Here is a 21814-nt window from a genome sequence, read left to right on the forward strand (position 1 = left end):
GCCAATGAATTGGAGGAAAAAAAGACTATGCAAAGAGTTGTAATCAAATGATTAAATTGAATAGAATATAAAGTTAAGGGACTATGTTGAAAAAATAAAACTGATTATTAACCATAGAAATTAAAGTTATATAAATATTCAAAAAGGATAGAAGATCATACAATTCAAATTTGATCAAAATAGTTATAAAATAAAAGAAATTGAAGAAATAAAAAATCAGGTAAAATTGAGAGACTAAATCGAAGAAATAATAAATTTGTTGAATTGAATTGACATAAATATTCTAAGGTGATTGAGGAGTTAGGAGTATGTGGTTTAGATTTAATAAAAATAACTAAAAAAATATCCAATACTTTTTAATAATAATAAAATGAGTCAGCAAACTAACTTTAAAAATCATGAAGAAATAAAAAATTGTGAGTTCCGTATCGATTCTATATTATTTTCTTAATATTGATATAATCAATATTAATATATATATAAATAAAATTACAATTTAATTTCATGTATAAAAATATAAAATATAAAATTATTAATTGAGTGTAAAGTTTAAAGTATATTAAAATTTTATTAATAGTTTGTTGATAAGATACGAGTCTTAGTTAATGATAGTTATTTAGAGGAAAACACACTTGTCATCTATGTTTCAAAACCGACCCCACTATTATCTTCCTCATATTTTCATTCAACATTTTCAAGTAGGTCCTTAAATGTTTCTGTTTTGATCGTTTACTCCCCCTATTACTTTAACTCTTATTTATTCATTTCAAGAAAAATGTATTTCAACTTCAGCACTCATTCTCCCACTCTGACAAAAATTTGTCCACGACATTAAGCGTCCGAACTATAATACACGCACAAGATAAAAGAAGTGGGTTAGGGTTCATGTATCAAAGATTTCATGATCAAATATGTCACGTCTTTTGAAAGGTAAGTAACATTAATTTTTTATCGAAACGGAAAATACAAATTCTCGAATTTATAAACGATAAAGTTATGCACCTTATAAGGTATATCTTTTGAGATGAAAATAATGATTACGTGACACTCAAAGTATCAAAGGGTATATTTTCACGTGTTACCAAAAGAATAGATAAAGAGCAAAGCTTGGCGCAATGAAGCAGTAGACAAGACATGGATCATTGATCGCCAAGTTGGTCTTCCTGTTGATCGAATCAAATGATAACTAAGTCAAAACTTTTTGACTCCACTTTCCTTTATTTTGCTTTTTACAATATTCCCATATTTTTAATTTCAATTAACTTGTTTAAATTATTTAAAATAAAACTAAAACTCTTAAAAGGATTTTAACTAAAGAGCATCCAGTTCATTTTCTTACCCCCAAATGCTAGCGCACTCTTTCAATAAATTTAGAAAAGCATGGGAAAAAAATATCGTAATTCAATATTTTGGTTATTAGTGGGTGCTTTGGAGAGTGGATGTTATCAACTGCTTTATCTTATAGGTCTTTGCATCCCATTGCTACCACAAAAAATTACATAAATAACTAAAACGAGAGAAAAAAAAATTATCATAAAGGAGTGAAGACTTTAAAAGCAAGTGCAATACAAAGAGATATTTGAAAGAAAAAGAAAAAGAAAAGCCCCAATGGTGTTTGTCTCCATTATCAAGAGCTTTAATTCAGTTGATGTATTTTAATTTTAATTCATTTGTCTATTATAATATTTGATTGGCTAAACTTTCGAGATAATGTTTTCGAACAAATTATTTCACGAGATAATGTATTCCCAAGATTAATTGCTCAAATAAGGTGAAATCTACAGTGTTGGCCGTAGGTCGCCATTCCTTCCGGGCGACCTATTACGTGGCCAGCCATGCACGTCCCCAAGCATAGGTCGCCATGCACTCCCTCATGCTCTTTTCGTGATTCTTCTTGTCCTCGGATGTCCTCGTATAGCTCGCTCAGATGACCTCGGTCGGATGCCCTCAGTCGAATGGCCTCGCATAACTCGCTCGGATGGCTTCAGATGCCCAGTGTGTTGGAACGTGCATGTCACATGTAATCTCTCTCATAGCTCGCCGGGAAGACATGGCGACCTAGTAGGTCGCCCGGATGGCATGACGACCTACGACCAACTGTATATTTCACCCTATTTAAGCAATTAATCTAGGGAGTGCATTATCTCGAGAGTTTTGTCATATTCGATTATTATTATGATTATTGAATATATTTTTATATATATACTACGATTAAAAATATAATATTAGAGGAAAAGGAGTGTACACCGTAGAAAAAGCAAAAGCAATTTATCAAAGAGTGAATGTATTTTTTTCCTGGAAAATCCTGTATTTTGGAAGAGAGAAAAGAATTAGACAAGTGGCCATCATTTTCTTCTTCTTTAATAGTTGATAGTCCTGAAAGTGCATCCCTCTCTCTCTGTTTTTAGTTATAGCGTAAATTACACCATTCATCACCGATTTTTACTCTATCTCATATTTCATTCATTATAATTTAAATTCATTCAATTTTCTCACTGAACATAATATATTTAATTTTTTGTTACTCTACCATTAAATAATTAACAGCGTTAAAACGATACCATTTTAGAAAAAATGAAATTTTCATTGAAATGACGTTATTTTGTGTCTATATAACAACTAATTTATAATACTGTTAGTGAAAAAATGTTAGAGTGATAAAAAAAATCAAATATATTAAGTTCAGTGAAAAAATTAAATATATTTAAAATATAATAAATGAAATAGAAAAGATAGTACAATTCAGTAATGTTTGTTGTAGTTTTCCCTTATTTATATTATCATATATTTATACACCGGAGTTCAAGAAAAGAAATAATGGGTCTGACAATGATGAGCAAAACAGTATAAAAAGATTTTTTATTACATGGTAGACAATTTAGACATAACGTACGTGTCTGTATATGCTCTCAAATCTTCACTCAGATGTACTTTGCCTGTCTCTGCAACAATCCATCTCTTTACATGGCTTTCTTGTTATTTTATTCTTTTCCAGAAACCTCAGTTTTTCTTTGATTTTATTTTATTTCTGTGTCCTCACTTTCTTCAAACACAGCTTAGTTTTATTTTTCTAAGTTATTGTTTCAGATCAGGAAATAATACCACGTTTTTACTGCTTTTTTGTTGTGGATTCTCACTGTTTTTTTAAGGTTATGTTGGAAAAGTAACAACCAGGACCTCATCTGAATGTAATCAATTGAACATGAAGACTGGTTTGATTTGTTAACTTGCAGACAAGGTGTAGTATACACTGTAAGGAGTGTTTTTTGTTTTGTTTTTGGAGTTTTGGATTCAAGCATGGCGACGTACTTTCATGGGAGCTCGGAATTCCAAGGTGAAATAACGGCGTCTGATGGGATGCAAACACTCTATCTCATGAACCCGAATTACGTATCCTACTCCGACACACACCAACCGGCTTCCGCCACCAGCATGTTCTTCATGAACCCCGCTGGCAACGCGTTAAATCCAACTAGTTTGCCCCACGAGCCACCATCTAACCATAACCAGTTCCTCGGTCTACCTCTCCCATCCCCGACTCCTCAAATCGGACCTGCCAGCTTGGATGATCACAACCGTCCGTCACCCCTAGTCCCCGGCGTTTGCCATAACTTATGGGGCTCGAGTATCGATCAACAGAATTCACCGCCAGGAAGTAGCAGCAATCCCCAGCTTGTGTCGGTGGCGTCCACCGCAGATACCATGCGTGGACCCCATGATGTCGTATCGCAGTTGGGGTTATGTCGGTCGGGGGTGTCACCGAGGAAAGGCTTGTCCCTGAGTCTATCGTCTCAACAGGTGCCTTATAGGTCAAGTAACATCGAAACAGTTATCCATGGACAACCTGAAGTTCCAACGACGTCGCTGGCGGCTGACGATATGAAGATACCCGAGAGCTCACCGTCGACGGTTTCCGCAGTTTCGAATGGCATTACCGGTGTTCAGAGTGTAGTTTTTGGATCAAAGTACTTGAGAGCAGCACAAGAGCTTCTCGATGAAGTTGTTAACGTTGGGCAAGGGTTAAAGACCGACTCGTCTGAGGGAACCAAAGAGAAGATAAAGGTGAACAAAGAATCAAAGGATGATGTGACCGGAGGAGAGGGATCGAGTGCTGGTAAAAACGGGGATAAATCCGGACCCGAACTCACTACAGTACAGAGACAAGAACTTCAGATGAAGAAAGCAAAACTAGTCACCATGCTTGATGAGGTTTACCTTTTGATCAAACCATTCCGAATCACTGAGTCTGTCATCAAAACCTGTGATCACTGTTTTCTCTATCCTTTTGTCCATGGTTTCTATAATTCTATTGCTTTCGTTCACTAGGCTTGCATGGTCGGTCTATATATCAAATGAGATGCCTGCGGGTAGACCGGGTCCAGTAGTTGTTAAGTTTATATTTCACTTGGGACAAACTTTGGTGCCTCTAGTTGAAAGTGATTCCACTGTCATTTGTGACTTTAAACATGGATTTTCTTGCATGTTTGTACTGATTTTCTTTTCTTTTTCCCTTTTGTTTGTGACCTTGAAGGTGGAACAAAGATACAGGCAGTACCATCACCAAATGCAAACGGTGGTCGTTTCATTCGAGCAGGCGGTGGGATTTGGTGCTGCGAAAGCATACACAGACCTTGCTTTGCGGACCATTTCGAAGCAATTCCGGTGTCTTAAAGACGCGATATCCGGACAAATTAAAGCCACAAGCAAGAGTTTAGGAGAAGAGGATTGCTTAGGTGCTAAAATCGAAGGTTCAAGACTACGATACGTCGATCAACAGCGGGCGCTGCAACAGTTGGGAATGATCCAACACAATAATGCTTGGAGACCCCAAAGAGGATTACCTGAACGAGCTGTTTGCGTTCTACGTGCTTGGCTTTTCGAGCATTTCCTTCACCCGTAACGCCTCTCGGTCCATCCATATATATATCGTAAATAATATATATGTATATGACCTCATTGGAAATGCCTTCTATTGGCTTCAGGTATCCTAAAGATTCAGACAAACACATGCTTGCTAAGCAAACAGGGCTTACAAGAAGCCAGGTCTGATTTCGATTTCAGTGCTTTTGTTCTTTTTTCTTGTGTTCATGGGAAAGAAATGAAAGGTAATTATGTAGTTGGTGAATGGATTTGGGTTGGAATGCAGGTGTCAAACTGGTTTATAAATGCTCGAGTGCGGCTTTGGAAGCCAATGGTTGAAGAAATGTACATGGAGGAAGTGAAGGAACAACAAGAGAGAACTAATGGCAGCGAAGAGATGATCATCATTGCAAACAAAAAGCGACCAGCAAAAGGAATCAGGGTCCAGCTCCAGTGCTCAATCCAAGCCTAAATCCACCAACCACAATAATAATAACAACAATTCTTCCACAATCTCAGCATCTCCCATGGCAGGGTCCATTCTGCAACAAACATTATTCAATCTTGTCGGGCCATCCAGTCTCAACGGTGCAGCTCAAACCAGTCCAAAAAGGCCGAGGAGCGACTTGCAGAACTGTCCAATGGGTATCGTCCCAGTCGAGATGGACATGAAGCAAGGTGAAACACGGGAAATCAACATCAAATTCGGTGACGAAAGGCTATTCAAAGACGGGTACTCGTATTTAAGTGGGAGTGTTTATGGTTCGATGCGAGACATAGGGAGGTTTGATGCCGATCAGCAACAGTTTCCGCCGGGATTCAATGGGAACAGTGGCGTTTCACTCACCCTTGGCCTTCCCCATTGTGAGAACCGACAAAACTTGGTATCGAACCACAACATGAATCCGGTAGGAAGAAGGTTAGAATTAGGGGGGAACGAATCGGATATGTATGGGATCAACACACAACAGCAAGCTTCTTATCCCACCGACATTGAGCTGCAAAACAGGAAACGTTTCGCGGCGCCATTGTTGCCTGATTTTGTGGTCTGATCATACTCCAAACACGTTAAATAACGACTCCAAGTCAAGAACATGCATCAACCAAAGTGGAAGAGCTTGGAAAATAACCTTTCCAAGTTTAAGTTTCTATGTATATCATGTCTCTACTTTAGAAGGATATATAAATATACCTAGCTGGTTTTATATATATAGGTCATATATTAGCTTGTAGTAAATATATATATGTTCTTACATATTTAAGGATTGAATTACCTGGAAGGTTGAGCATTTTATATCATATTGATACATTTGGATGTTGATATTTGAAAGATTCTATCAATGGATAAACAAATTGGTTATATATATATATATATAATTGACAGAGTATTAATACTTATTGACATAACACTTTAAATTTATTTAGTAAGAAAAGAGACATGGGAAAGATTCTTAATATCATTTTGAAACTTAAAAATTTAATCTTTAAAAATAAAAGTAAAGTTATAGTTAAAATATTTAAAAAGAAAAAAAAATAATAAGACTTTTATTATATTGGTAAGATTATAGTTTTGAATATTGAGTGTTTAAATTTAAATTTCACAATGTATAATATCATATATTAATTAGGTTTTTTTTGGTAAAAAAAAGAGTTTAGATAAGGGGTGATTTCTCGAGTCCAATGCCAAGGCATACCTAAGATCTCATTGGGATTTATATAAAATTTATAGACTGTCCACTAATAGTGACGGTGATAGAATTTGAACTTGGCCATATAAACTCAAATTCCTGAACTCAAACTACTTGTGACAACATTCTTTGACATATTAATTAGGTTTTATTTTACTCATTATCAATACGAAAACTTTATTCTGTCAAAAATATTTTAATTTAAATTAGAATATATATTGATTATCATCTATGCTCAAACCCATAACTTCAATAAAAGAATAATGATCTTTTTAACCACTCTTAATGAATTTAAATATCAATTAAGTTTTAAATGTCAGGGTAAGAGGACGAAGTATGCATTAGTTTGTTAATCGAATTTACTTAAACAACCATTATTATTAGCACAAGAAGAGATGGGATCGAAATGCTTAAACATTCAACGTCCTTCCATTTATGGATGGAAAAGAATCTTATAATATAAGTAGTAAATTATTTTAAAATTGGGTTTGTTTAAGGAAATTATCAAAGATGGGGTTGTCTCAAAAAAGGTAGACTAATATACGGTTAAAAAAAGGCGTGATCGAAAACTTAATAAGATAATTAATAAATTCGGTAAAACGATATCTATTATGTTGACAGACTCATAATGTTGTAGGTAGAAAACATAAAAAACTATTAAAAATTTGGTAACCGATAAATTTTGGTTATCGGTAGGTATCAATACATATATATAAGTGTCCATACTTATTTCAGTGTGGAAAACATTAATTTAAGGTTATCTTTTGAGTGAATTTTAAGATATTAATTTAGTAATTATATGCGTCTAATAATTTATTTTTATATTATGGTATATATTATTATTAAATTAAAAATAATAAACATAGATATTACATATTTATTATTATCTTTGGTTAAAATTGTTAAATTTAAATTCTAAATAATATTTTATAAAATATTTAAACAATTAAATAATTTTTGTGTAAATGAAATTATTAAATTAATATTATAGGTGGAAAACATGAAGCACTATTAAAAAAAATTGAAACATAAATTACATAACTTTCAACAAAGTGTCGATACATGTACAAAAAATATCGATACTTTCAACATATCCGATAGCTCTTTATCGGTTTTGTCATAATGAAATTGGTTTTGTCATATTTTTACATGTTATATTGTTATGTATCGATACATTTTTTATAAAGTGTCGATACTTTATAGGCGCTATTACTGTTTTTCTTTTAAATTCCAAAAGTGTCGATACTTATTTAAATGGAATCGATACTTTCAACATATCCGGTAGGTAGTTTAATGTATTAGGTAGCGCATAATTTTTTACCGTTTACATTATTAGCAACTTTCAAACAACCGGTAGGTATTTTAATGTAATAGGTAGCGCCTATTTTTTTACCGTTTACATTATTAACAATCTTAAAAAAAAGCGGTAGGTATTTTAATGTAATAGGTAGCGCCTATTTTATTTTATCATTTACATTATCAACAATATTTAAACAAACCGATAGCTATTTTAATGTAATAGGTAGCGCCTATTTTTTTTTACCGTTTACATTATTAGCAACCTTCAAAAAACCGGTATATAATTTAATATAATAGGTAACACCTATTTTTTTTTACCGTTTACATCATTAGCAACCTTCAAAAAAAACCGGTAGGTACTTTAATGTAATAGGTAGCGCCTATTTTTTTACCGTTTACATTATTAGCCGTTTTTAACCGATCACTTATTTAACCAGTCACGTTTTTTTTTAACCCTTTTTTAACCGCCTCACAGCATGACCTCCCCTCTAAATGGCTTGGACGGGTCATTTTCTTTCACGAAAAGATGGGTCCTCTTGAAACAAAAGGATAGCAAAGAGTTTGGGTTTATAATTTTCAGAAATTCAAGAACTGGGAGTGGGTTTTGGAACCAGAAGCCTAAGCAAAAACACTACCTGATGCAAAATAAAAGCCCATATTTCTGAAGGAACATAGCACAACCGATGTGAGAACTCAATATCATATGTTCCTTAGTGATTTAATTCTATATGCATTGAGTTTATATGTATATGTGTACACAGTCGGGTATGTTCAGACCAGATTCATTTACTGAATTAATATATTTTATATTCATTAATATTAATTCAATTTAAAACATGATCGTCAAATTTTGTTCAAGTCTATTTGATTATTCATGGCTATGAGCTTTGAAAAATAACACTACCGTATGCCTTTTTGTACTTTTGGATAACGTACGTTTTCATTCAGGCCATGTGTTACGGACATTTCAAAAGATCTCTCATAGATTTGACAAAGACATGCTGTCTGGATTTGTGTATATAACAATTCCTTCTCCGTATAGCCGTGTTAAAAATCCACAACTTATGTTAAAATATCAAAATATTTTTATTTATTTATTCATTCGTCGTAAAGATCAGATACTCGTAATTCGAGTCATATTAAATTTATTAAAAAAATATTAATATGAACGCAATGAAATTTCTTATCATGGATGCTAGAATAAAAATATTCGAGTGATTAAATTCTATTCCATTCGGTCCGCTAATTTAATCATCGCTTGAATTAATTTTATTTGATTCTTGTGATACTATTTTGTATGATGCAAAGAAAAGATTCTTATCAAATGGTAGAAAGTTTCACGTGCGATAGTCTTAATATACGGTTAAAGAAATACACTATTGGTTTTATTATTATTTTTTTAACAAAATCGGTAAAAAATTACCGAAAACTTTATTATTTTTACCGATTTTGTTATTATTAGACGCTTTACTGATTTTGTTAACATATCTGATAAAACGCTACTGATTTTATTATTTTTTTACCGATTTTATTATTATTAGATATTTTATCAGAAATATTAAAAACATTAAAGTTTTAGGTAATATTTTACCAATTTTATTAAAAATAACTAATAAAACTAATAACGTCTTTATTTAATAGTATATAATGCTAAGGCTTTGTTATCACTCGTGCTTATTACGCCATCGAGTTTTGTTGGTTTAGAGTTGGTCATTCATTAATGAGTGGTTTGGAATTGAGCTATCCAACCCGTCAAATCATGCTACGTTTAGATAAGATGGATCTTAAAATTAATATTAGTATTTTGATTCAAAATAAATTATTTATTATTACCTGCTTATAATTAATTACACTTAACAACAGATATATATTCTTTAGACAAACAAGCAAGAATATTACACTTTGATTAAAATAAAAAGATCCATAAAGCACATCTTGTTATCAGCAACCTGGTTAGTAGCCATGTTAATGTGTCTCAAGGTCACATTCTATTCCCGATTTAGCAGTTCTGTAATTCGGTCCAGAAGGGTAAAGGGCTAACCTCTATGAGAGGTTTGCTGCAACATATGAATAACCTCCAAGCTATCCACTTCCAACATCACTTGTCTCTCACCAAAGAGCTATGCAATATTAGTTTTATTATTGTTAAATCTCTCTAAAAATTATATAACGCCTATATTTAAATTAGAAATCAATTAGAACATATGTAAAATATACTGGTAATTCTTAGTTTGCTCGTGAAACATAAAAAGTATATCCTCTAGGTGACTAAAAATACGATTTAATATATATTGAAAAATTCTCATCGTCTGTACACTACGTGTGATATGGTCCATCAAACAATCTACAGCATATATATCATTAACTTTACCGTGACAGAAAACAATCAAACAATCTCACGTTGTTTACTAAAGTTTCTTTTTAACTTTCTTCACACAAAAACATTACAACATTGTATACAGCACATAATGTGAAAAATTACACCAATCTATACCCCCTCTATACGATACGCATTTATGTTATTTCTCTCATAATCATCATCACATATAATGGGACCTCAAAGGAGGGCACAAAAATATTTCATCTAAAATGATGGATATATATATATATATAAACTAAATGTGAAAAATTACTACCAACCCATTGAAGAAACCACCCAGACTGGATGCTTTCTGTGCTCAATTTACAGAGGGAGAAGCCTGAATTGCAACTTTCAGCACATTACGAAAAACCAAACAGCAAACCTACCCCGTATACTATCTGGTTACCGAACTTGCATCTTTTTCATGATCTTGAGGCCTACAGTCTGCTGAAACTGCCAAAAAACCAAAATATCATAAAGCCTTCTCTAAGTGGGAGGGATTACAAGTTTGGAAAATGCCTGTATATGTCAACATGCTCTATACGGGGCACCGGAATCCCCGGCGGCATAGCATGAGCCCAAATGGGTATATAGAGAAACAATTGGAAGGATCTACTATATCCAAGCAAGTGAGCCTCGGTCATTTGCATTCGCTACTTGAGGACGACCTCTGGTTGGTGTTGGAGGTCTGTTAGCATTCACCTCCTGATCCCATAAACACAAATATTAAAGTTGTCGCAGCAGACCATGTAGTACAAGTAGGAAAAAAACAAAAAAATGCAAGTCTGATTACTGCTAACAAAAAGGAAGAAGCAGCACCTGCATCCATGTATCTTCTGTATGACCTTCCAGTGATGCTTCAGGTGACATTGCTGGGGGTAAAGGATGAATGAGTTTTGGAACTACCACAAGATCTCTACCCAAAACTAAGATTGCACCAGCATTATTAGCGGTACCTGAAAAAACAAGAACAATGCAAAATTTAAAGGCTAAATTCTGTAGACCTGATAGATGAACGGTGCATAAATTAAAACAAAAGACAGGGACACACCACAATAATTGGTAGCAGAGAAAAGGGTGATCAAATGTCCATGCGCAAAGCGCTCAAAGCCATCCATAACACACTCATGAGCACGAACAATCAACTGGAGATCATTGTTATTGCAGAATTCCAAAACACGATCAGGCTGCAAAAGGATAATACATTTACAAAATATAACATGAGAAATCATCATTCAAGTAATCAAAAGAATCAGTTCTACTTAAATATAGACAGACATAAGCAAGGAAGAAATTTTTTTTGATAAGAATAAGCAAGGAAGAAATGAAACACAATCCATTTAAACAAGTATCTTAAGTTGAAAGTTTTAGCTTTCAAGGGTTTAAAAGACACGCATCATTAATCTAAAGCTGTGGAAAGCTGGGGAAGGTTGACTAGATAGAGAGAGTTTCATGGGTACAGTACGTAGATCAACCAGCCAGCAATATCTAATTTCCTCAAATATTGAAATCAAAGCAACATGTAGCTACAAAGGACTTGAATAGCTGTTAGCTTAACAATAGCTTTGAAGTAGCATACTCACCCCAAAAGTAACCAAACCTGGACCTCTAGCATTTGGTCGCAACCCTTCCACACTATCATTTTCTGTTGGATCGGACCTAGAGTAGAAAATGAATAAAATGTATCAGCGCATTAAGGCAATGAATACCATATTTATTGACCATAACAAACAGTAACATCCTCTGACCATAATAAATCCATAAGAACGATCGAGCCTGCTTCCATTGTAACTGGACGCTGTAGACTCTCAATCTGTTCCACATGATTTATAGATCGACCAATGCCACCATGCATACAGATGATTTTCTTTTCAATTAAAGCTGCCAGAGGAAGCCAATTGAATAAACGGTTTATTCGATGCCATGCCCATATTCCATCTCTTTCACCCTGTTACACAAACCATCAGATTTGCAACTAAATTCTACAAAGCTTGACTTAATGTTTTTCTAACACATCAAACAATACCATGCGCTCAATACACTCAATTCGGAAGCCAAAAAGTGCATTGATATCTGCAGCTTCATGATTCCCCCGAATTAAATGTACATTATTGGGATGCTCAACCTGCAACAGTAACATAATTAGGTGGCTCGTCATCATTTCAATAGGAAGTAAAAGTGAGCATGAGAAGATAGTGGAAGTACCAAACTTCTATATTTACCTTCAACGCAAGCAGAAGAGTAATGGTCTCCAAGCTGTGTTGGCCCCGGTCCACATAATCTCCTAAGAAGAGATAATCGATATATCTGATAGTAATTTATATAAAATTAGTAATAAGTAAAAAGATGTCAGATTAGAAATGAGATGCAATACAGCACATGCAGATTACACGTAAGACAACATTACTTATAGATATTAAAAGAGCAAGTCATTAGTATGCTGAAACATCATCAAACAAGTGCTTTCAGAAAACAAGATCTTTTGGCAAACACTTACGCAATGTCCCCAGCTGTTGAAGGTGCACCATATTCATCAAAAAGGCGCATAAGATCTCCAAATTGTCCATGTAGATCACCAAAAATCTTAATTGGAGCCTTCAGTTTTAAAACAGTTGGTTCAACAGAAAATATCGGTTCAGCACTTTCACAAAGATCTGCTATTTCATTGCAATCTAAGAAAAACTGTCGACAAACTGGAGGTTTCCAACCACGAGGCTTCAAAAGATGTGCAATGACCTGGAAAAAGTGATAAAGCATTATAGTTGAGCAAATTAAACTTTTCAAGATGCTTGAGGGAAGCATTTTGAAACATCAAATAGGAGCGCTACTGCAAGACTGATTCAATTCTTAAGAGAAACTTCTATCAAAAAAATTATCTACATAATTAAACTGTGTAAATAAAAAAATGGCTTTTTATGTTCAGTAATCCAGTTAGAATGAGAGAAATCTCTAGGATGAATTCTCTCCAAGCAACATAAAACTAATCACAGAAGAATTATCAGAAGATCAATAATTAACTATTTGTAATACTAATGTGCACCGCTGAAGATTGCAGAGCAGTGACAAGATTTATGATGCATTCAGAGCAAGGTGGTGAAATCAGGCCTCCAAATATTCACATGCAAATTAATTTGTAGCTTTTCCAGTTTTTTTTTGTTTTTTCCTTTCGTTTTCTTTCATCCTTTCCTTTGATATCATGAAATTGAGCTATGACAGATTAAGAAGCCAGGGAGATTTTTCCCCCCACAATATGAGATGTATAGCTTCAGCTGGTAAATCCAGATAGATATAGCCTTTCATGCATTTTTTTATTTGTGCCTTTCCAACTTGCATCAAGGGTAATAACCACCTCAGGAATAAAACAGAATATTTATGGAGGATAATTGTTCTCTCTAGGATAAAAATGGAGGAACCTGTCATCTTCACTTAAAAGTTAAAAAGAAAAAAAAATACTCTTCCTAAATTTGATTGGGAACCACATCTATAAAAATAAAAAAGATTCATCTTACTTAAGAAAACCTCAAAGACTACTATAAACGATCACATTGAAATAAGGATAAATGCTTTAGTAATAGAGAAAATAACCTCAGTGACCGAAAATGCCTTATAATATACGATTTTAACCAACTTTTTTTCGATTTGCCAAAATGACCAACAAAATCGCAACGCGAACTCTAATTTTTCAACTCAGTTTCCAAATTCGCAACGCGAATATCCAGATTCGCAATGCGATTTTGAAAAATATGTTGCGATAGTTAAAATGTGTTGCGAGAGTTTGAAAAACGTGTTGCGATAGTTAAATAAGTGTTGCGATAGTGAAAAATCCAAAATAAGTTTACATTTTAACTATTCCAAATTCACGTGGAGTTTGAAACAATAATGCGAGAGTTTGAAAAACGTGTTGCGATAGTGAAAAATCCAAAATAAGTTTACATTTTAACTATTCCAAATTCACGTGGAGTTTGAAACAATAAAGAATGTGTTGCGATAGTGTAAAAGATTCTCAAGTGTTTGCAATGCTCAATCCCATATAGTATTGGAAACACTATTGGGAATGAGTATTTAAGGCTTGGATTTCCCACTTCCTTGCTGAGTGGAAGAGAAAAAGGGGGACTCTCGCGCACCGCCGCCGCCGCTGTCTCGTCTCGGGTCGTGGTAATACGTGTCTTCGACACGTCCGCCCGGATACTATCTTTTTAAAGAAAATTCTTAAGAAACAAATGCAATACCACCAGTCGTTGCGATTTTGGAAAATCGCAACGCGGATTTGGAAAATACGCGAATTTGGAAAATCGCAACGTGAATTTGGAAAATCGCAACGCGAACTTGAACTATCGCAACGCGAACTTGGACTATCGCAACGAATTTGAACTAACGTAAATTTGGAAAATCGCATTGCGATTTTGTATTATTGCGTTGCGATAGTCAAAATCGCGTTGCGATAGTCAGAATCGCGTTACGAATCTGGAAACTGATTTGCGATACTGGAGATCGTGTTGCGATTTAGAGATCGCATTGCGATTTTGTTAGTCATTTTGGCAAATCGAAAAAAAATTGGTCAAAATCGTATATTATAAGGCATTTTCGGTCACTGAGGTTATTTTCTCTTAGTAATATCCTAGTCCATAAAATAAAAAATAAAAACCATTCAAATAGAGAGAAAAATTACTCTCAAGTGTTGGTGTTTGAGGTTTTGGGCAACAGCCACGCAGATAAAGATCTTACTATTCAACACTTCGTCATTTGGATTTTATGCAAAAAGAAGGTGCTGATACCTTTTTGGGGACACTATTGATTGACATCTGTCTATCTAATAGTTTCCTGGCTGCAGTTGCATTCTCTGGAGTCCCATAGCTAACCCGCCTGCCTTCATTTTCAAATTGATCAATTGACAGCTGTCTGACCATTCCACCTAAAGCTCCACCTGTCTCTGCTGCTATAACAACCTGTTGGCATAAAGTAAACATTAGACATTCACGGGCAACAAGCAATGCTATATTGACCTGAGACCAGTACAATGTAGATAATTTTTTTCTGACACTGACAGCTCTATGGTGAAGCCGAACTCCAGCAGGTGCAACATTATTTAATCCAGCAGAATCAGGCATCTTAACCAAAGTAGACGCCAGTTTTCCACTAGGTGTAGCCTCTGCCCCTCGATCCCTATCGGGAAGTTCAACTTCTCCATTAACTTGTCGTGCCTTGGCAGCAGCAAGGGTAGCACTTATAGCCTCAGCTTCAGCAGCTGATGCCTCAACCAAATAGTCAACACCTTTGCCCATTTTCCTGCAAGTTATACCACATTATATAGCTCCTTGGTATAACAGAGGAGGATTAACCATGCAAGGGACATATAACACAAACAATTATATAGGGGCACCTTACCGGGATCCTTGAAGCATCACATTCTCAGTGCTTATGTCAGCATCCATGTCCCCATTTACAGGGGGGGCAACTGGAGTTCCCAACACAACTGCTCCATCGGGAATTGCTTCAGTCATTGTTTGCCTTGCTCTTTCATCAGTCAATCCATACCTTCCAGGTAATCGTGCATTTGAAGCACCAGTTGCTGTTGTCTCTGCTGCTGTCAGGTCTTCAGCAACAAGCAGGTCATCAAGCAATACCCCTGCAGCACCAATACGACATATTACCGCAATACGAAAATTATCAAATATTGATTCTCACGATTAGCAATAAGTACCAGAAATTAGCTGCACCTTAAACTCTGATAAATGAGAAGAAATTAATACACCCCATTAAATGTATAACGATGATATCAAGATTAAATTTTCACAGTTTATACTAGCCCATTTATGGCCATACTTTATCCCAATATTGTTTTCTTACATTCAATCCTGAACATATCACAACCAGGTTTCCTCTTCACGGTAAATGCCTTTCTTTTCCTACATGCTATCATCAATCACTGCTCAAATATGAAAGATACGTAATCTGGAAGCCAAGTCATTAACTTCCACAAAAAAGCCTGTAATTTCTATCTTAACAATCCTAAAGCACAAACCAAAGCTTGCACTTACAGGAAAACTAAAAGTATAAGAACTAGGAGAATCATTCAATAAAAAAATGCAGTAAGCAATCCTAAATAACTACATGAATATCCCATAATGCATCAATACATCACACATACAAATAGTATTTGACAAATTAAAGACTAAATTATGTATAGGGAAAACCATCACTATTCCTCAAGATATAAAAACATTAACAAGCCCTTGAATTGAAAATGGGGCTGCACATGTTAAAGAATGAAAAGGCTATCTTACCACCACGTAAACCACCATAAATAAATATTAAGTCACCAACAACTGCAGCTGCATGTCTGCAACGCCTTGTCAACTCAACAGAAGCATCTCCACCAGCTGCATCGGCACTGTATCTGCCAGTCCTTGGGCTAGTAACAACAGATTTTGTATCACACCAAACTCCCGCAGCAGTATCCAACACTATCAGAAATGCGAATATGTTACAGCTGGCACAGAAATAGTGTTTCCTTGATAATAAATGGATGAATGATCTCAGTAATAAATAACTCAATAAATTAAGCCATTGAACATGTTCTGTTTTTTTATAGAAATTTAACAAAATTTCTGAAACCTTATAACCGAATTCAGTTCAGGAAACAAAAACTTCAGATAGATATAAGTCTTGAAACTTCAGATAGATATAAGTCTTGAAACTTCGTAGTAAAATATTACTAAGATATCAAACAGCAATAATAATTTTAGTGTGTTATTACAAGATGGAAAACCCCAAGTTACAAATGGGTGGACATCTTTTAGATCTAAGAAAAGTTCCCTATGGTCTACGCCACTATTGCATCCTTTTCCCAGCAGAAAGAGGACGCCGTGACAACAGATTTGACCTGAAAAACTATTTCTAAACCTTGAATCTTTTGACAAACCCACATTTGACAGTATAACAGTAAATCCGCTAGCACAGCACATCACTTGAAGTTAATACATAGGAAAAACAAAGATCAAGTACCTGCAACACTTGATGAGTCTTCAACCATACGTCCACCACCAAGTGCTCCACCAGAAACATGCAGCCTTGCATTGACAAACGCCTAGAAGCATAGCATGTACATGTGATTCATCTAACTAGAAGAACTCATAGACTGAACTAAATTATTTATAAGTGAGTGCAGGGAAGAAAAGAAAAACTCACTGCTGCATGTTGATATCTTGGTGATGGTGAAACGCCAGGAGCAATTGCCCATTCCCAACGGCCATCCCTGTGTTTTGCAAGTCCATATGCACTTGCCAATGGCTGAGAAAAGAACCACAGAGAAAGGACAAATTAAGACACCGTTTGCATGCATCTCTGCTCAATCTTTTAAAATATCTTCATTGCTATTATTTTTTAATTCTTCAGAATTAATTAGAAAACATCTTTCTTCCTATCGACATGGATAAAAAATATACTGAAATTAGTGCCAAAGTTCATTCAGATGTATTTAAGCTTTACCCAACTGAACAAGGAAAAGCCAACCTGAGCAATAATAAATGACAAGTTAAAACTATAGGATATGAAATCTTATGGCATATTTTTCAGAAAACCAAATTTAAAAAACAAACATGATTATGCCATACATTTACTAACTATAGACCATACAATGAGGACGTTTCGACTCACCACACTGTTTGCATCTCTCCCTCCACTAAGCAGAAGAAGGCCATCTGATCGTGCACTTGCAGTAGCATACCTAGTTAAACCCAAATTGTCAACAAGTAACTAATCTATAATGATCAAACATAAATAATCAAATAAATAAAAGTAAAGAACAATAATCACATAAGACGCTTGACATCATTGTCTCTGAAAGCATAAGCAAGACCACAAGCTTTAACATACAATGTCACAAAGGAAGAAGTACATATAAATACATTAACATTTATCATGTGCAACCACATCCATGGTAAGATGGGAATAGCAATAAGTACAGTATCAGAAAGTCATTTCGGTTCATATCTTGCATACTGCTCTTTCTAAGAGACCCATAACTATAAAAATAAAACAGAGCGTATATCCTACAATTGGTCAATGAACACCAATTGTGTGTGTAGTTTACGAGAGTGTACATGCATGGAGGTGGACCTTCCCCTTCGGGTTCCAATTTACGCCATTCATAAGGCTTGGCAGCAGTGTCCAAGGCCCATACATCAGCCAAGGGTCGTTTTCCTAGACATTATAACCAAAATTTTCAACAAACAATTCATTAGAAACTCCCAGTGTGCATGAAAATAAAACATAAAGTGTTTAATGATCATCTTTAAAAAGTGCATGCAAAAGAAACAGAAAGAATATATACCATCATTTCCGCCAATTGCCATGAGATACCTTTGCCCTACTAAAGCCATAACATGGCCATAGCGTGGCCCTGGCCCAGGGCCTTGAACAACAACCCTGAAATACAATTGACAGTCATATCAATAAACAATTGTAACACTATAAATAAGGTGCATGCACATGCATCCTTCAAGACCCAACCTATGCCACCGTGGTCTTTGCTGTGTGAGGTCAAGAACATGAAGATCCTCGGAAGACAAACCTGCTGGACCAATTCCACCCTGAGTCAAAATAAAAGTTCACAATGAGGAATACTTCTTGAAATTGGAAGAAGTTTAACTAAATAATTTATATACAGGAAAATACATATACACACTATAAAATACCACAGTGTGTACAAACCTGAATAACTACCATAGTTCCGACAGCAGTTGCCACATGTGCTGCCCTGGGTGTAGGTGGCTCTCCAATGCGTGTGATCCTATGACGTGAATTACATTATAAGTCATGATGAATTTAGGAAGGTAAGCAGCGGTCAAGAAGCCTTAGTCCTAGAAATACCTAGACCATTTATTAGTTAACACATCATAAGAGTGCACATCGGCGGTAGCACCTGCTAGTCCTGCAATTAAATTGAAACGAACAAGTTTAAACCAATAAATCATCAACAACAAAATGACACTTCCTTGAAAGATAATTTGTTATAAGGGGGAAAGGGGCAATAACAGCCTTGGCATAATTATACAAATAAGGTCCTACTATGAAGTATTACTTGAAATCGATCAAACATCATTGAGTTCTATACAAAACAAAGGGGGGGGAGAGAAAGAAAGAAAGAAGAAGCTAACATGAAGGATGATGTTTTGGACTCCAAATAATCCACGGTTCTATAATAGTAAATGGCAATAGATTGTAAGCATTTCAAGAGAATGAAGAGGTCTTTTACTTTATAAGCATTAGGAGTATTGAAAATATCAAAAGAAAAATAGAAGCATGAATCATAAAAGCAGGTAAATGAAAGCATATTGTTTTGGAAACAAAGCAGGTTCTGTAGGCTGGAAAAATCATATAGGTATTTTCAATTTGACTTTGAAACTAGGTAAGACATATAAAATGTACTCAGAATCCAAGTTAGCGCATAAACATCTTTAAGGGCATAATTAATTGTTATTAACTGCACTTCCATCCATAACAATTAAGCCTTTTTCCTAAAGAAATTGGGGGCAGGAACAGAATCCATACCGGCAGAATCAAATACCGAAACATAAAATTCATGCAAGATTAAAGATGGAAGGGACTATACTTCACTTCTAGACTTCTACCACTTTTTAAGACCAAAAGAAAAATCTGCATTGACAAAACTTGGTATGTGAAGTTCGTGTGATATCTCCATTATTAAAAGCTACAGGAACAATGAAATTCATTTAACACATTATTCAAGAAAGAAGAGTCTAAGAGACAATTCATATTCTGCTCCATAAAGTACCAGCCTCTACATGCCTTGGCACCGCCTTACCTCTTCAGAAATTTTCCTTTTCTAGAAATAACCCCTTTACTCTTTGGTCTAGTAGTTTCTTCACCAATCCAACGGAAAAGAACAGTTATATACCTTAATACTAATCTACAACAAAATAAGTTCGGCCAAGCATAAGCCAGCGTTCCTCGTCAAATATGAACATTTGTAACTAAAATTGCAGGGTTTACATGAGTGTGCATCTTAAATCCCCCAAGGTTCTAGAACAAAGATGGATGTGAATAGCCAAATGAAAATTGCAAGGTTTACATAAGTGTGCATCTTAAAATTGCAGGGTTTCTTACACAAACATCAAATCAAAATGAAATAAAACAAAACCAACTTACTGATGCCAGCGCTTCCAGCTGATGATGGAGTCCCAGAAGAAGAAGAATTCCCTTCTAGTGCCGTGGCACCACCAAACAGAATCAACCTGGGCCCAATATACCCAGGCGTCCCTTCTTCCCCCACAGCTGCTACAGCCGTTAGGGTATGCCCACACCTAGGCCCGGGTCCGTCTTCTTTCTTATCTATGATTGCATTCACCACCGAATAAGTGGGAGCACACCTCGGCCCCACCACTGGAGCTGGCGGCTGTCCTTGAGCAGCATGTTGTTGTTGCGCCGAAAGAGGAGGAGACCCATGTCCTGGTGACGAAGCCTGGCTCTCTAGTTGATGATTTTGTTGTAGCGGTTGTTGCTGTTGCTCCCTCCCCATTGATGCCGGAGATTGCATAGCTTCGTTTTGAGTCTGATCGTGATCGGTCTCCGACACCATCGACGAATCCACATCCATTTCCCTAATGTTCCCAGCTTAATGCCTATGTTTAACAAATCGTAAATTAAGGGCAGTCTGTCTTTGCTCAACGCTAGTGCTCTTCCATTGACGGTGTAACCTGAGCTTTGGCCTATACCGCTTTACTTATTTACTGCGTCTATGAAGTAGGATGCGAAGACATGCAATTGTAACCCAAGATTCTTCAACAATGGCTTTCGCTCCCGAAACAGATCATCATGCGTGCAAGGCCACCATCGTCTCCTTCACCGAAAGATTGATAAGTACCGGAGAAAGCTGAAGATGAAGAACTTGAAAAAATTCAAAATAAAGCAAAATAACCTTAATTGAGATAAATCAAGATCTGCCACCTAAAATCAAAGCTAATTCGACTTTTCGAAAACCCTAACTTAGATAATGAGTTAATCCCCTCCTAAATAACTCCATAACACTTTCTATAAAGGAAAAGAATTACTTTTCCAGAAAAAGGGGGAAATTTTGAAGAAAGAAAAACGGGAAAAAAAACTTCTTTTTCAGTTTTCCTTCTTATTTTTCATTCGAAGCTTTCCTAGTCCCCTCTGTAATCATCGAAGCCGTCGAAGAACTATAAAACGAAAGAAAACGGAACGGAGACAATCTCAAAGCCTCAATTACAAAAAAACAAACAAACAAACAAACAAACAAGAAGATGAATGGGAAAAATACCTTACTTTCTTTCTCTCTATTTTTTAGAAAGAAATAAAATTGAATTAATTTAATTACTTTTTAAATTTTACTGGGAACAGCCGGTAAGGGATGTACGGAAGGAGGACTCGGGCGCCGTCTTGGTCCTCTTGGAGACGTGAATGAATGAGGGGGAGGAATGACCGGAAATATTAACGGTGATTACCGGTTCCTATTTACAAGGAGTTTTTCCCTTTTTGCAACCTATATATCAGGAATTCAAAATTTCACGCGCAATATCGTGTGCTGTAAATCACGCTCGAAGATGAAACCGAACACGTGGAA

General features: G+C 35.5%; 1 protein-coding gene and 1 pseudogene across 1 annotated transcript; one reads left to right on the plus strand and one right to left on the minus strand.

Moving 5' to 3' along the window:
- The first annotated feature begins 2824 nt into the window (after positions 1-2824).
- LOC120148325 lies at positions 2825-5981 on the plus strand (annotated as a pseudogene).
- Positions 5982-10372: 4391 nt separating this feature from the next.
- LOC120148346 (serine/threonine-protein phosphatase BSL3-like) lies at positions 10373-21424 on the minus strand. The gene is made up of 21 exons (XM_039161504.1): positions 20380-21424; positions 19081-19141; positions 18922-19000; positions 18721-18800; positions 18542-18636; positions 18312-18411; positions 17866-17935; positions 17398-17499; positions 17215-17296; positions 16494-16673; positions 15595-15835; positions 15255-15495; positions 14985-15155; positions 12707-12945; positions 12432-12516; positions 12236-12334; positions 11958-12157; positions 11793-11868; positions 11261-11396; positions 11029-11165; positions 10373-10914 (listed from the first exon to the last, which is right to left on the minus strand). Exons 1-21 carry the CDS (start codon positions 20825-20827, stop codon positions 10825-10827), a joined length of 3012 nt encoding a protein of 1003 aa, XP_039017435.1. The 5' UTR covers positions 20828-21424; the 3' UTR covers positions 10373-10824.
- Positions 21425-21814: the final 390 nt, after the last annotated feature.

Source organism: Hibiscus syriacus, unplaced genomic scaffold (genome assembly GCF_006381635.1).
Source record: "Hibiscus syriacus cultivar Baekdansim isolate YM2019G1 unplaced genomic scaffold, ASM638163v2 tig00110956_pilon, whole genome shotgun sequence".
Classification (NCBI taxonomy): domain Eukaryota; kingdom Viridiplantae; phylum Streptophyta; class Magnoliopsida; order Malvales; family Malvaceae; genus Hibiscus; species Hibiscus syriacus.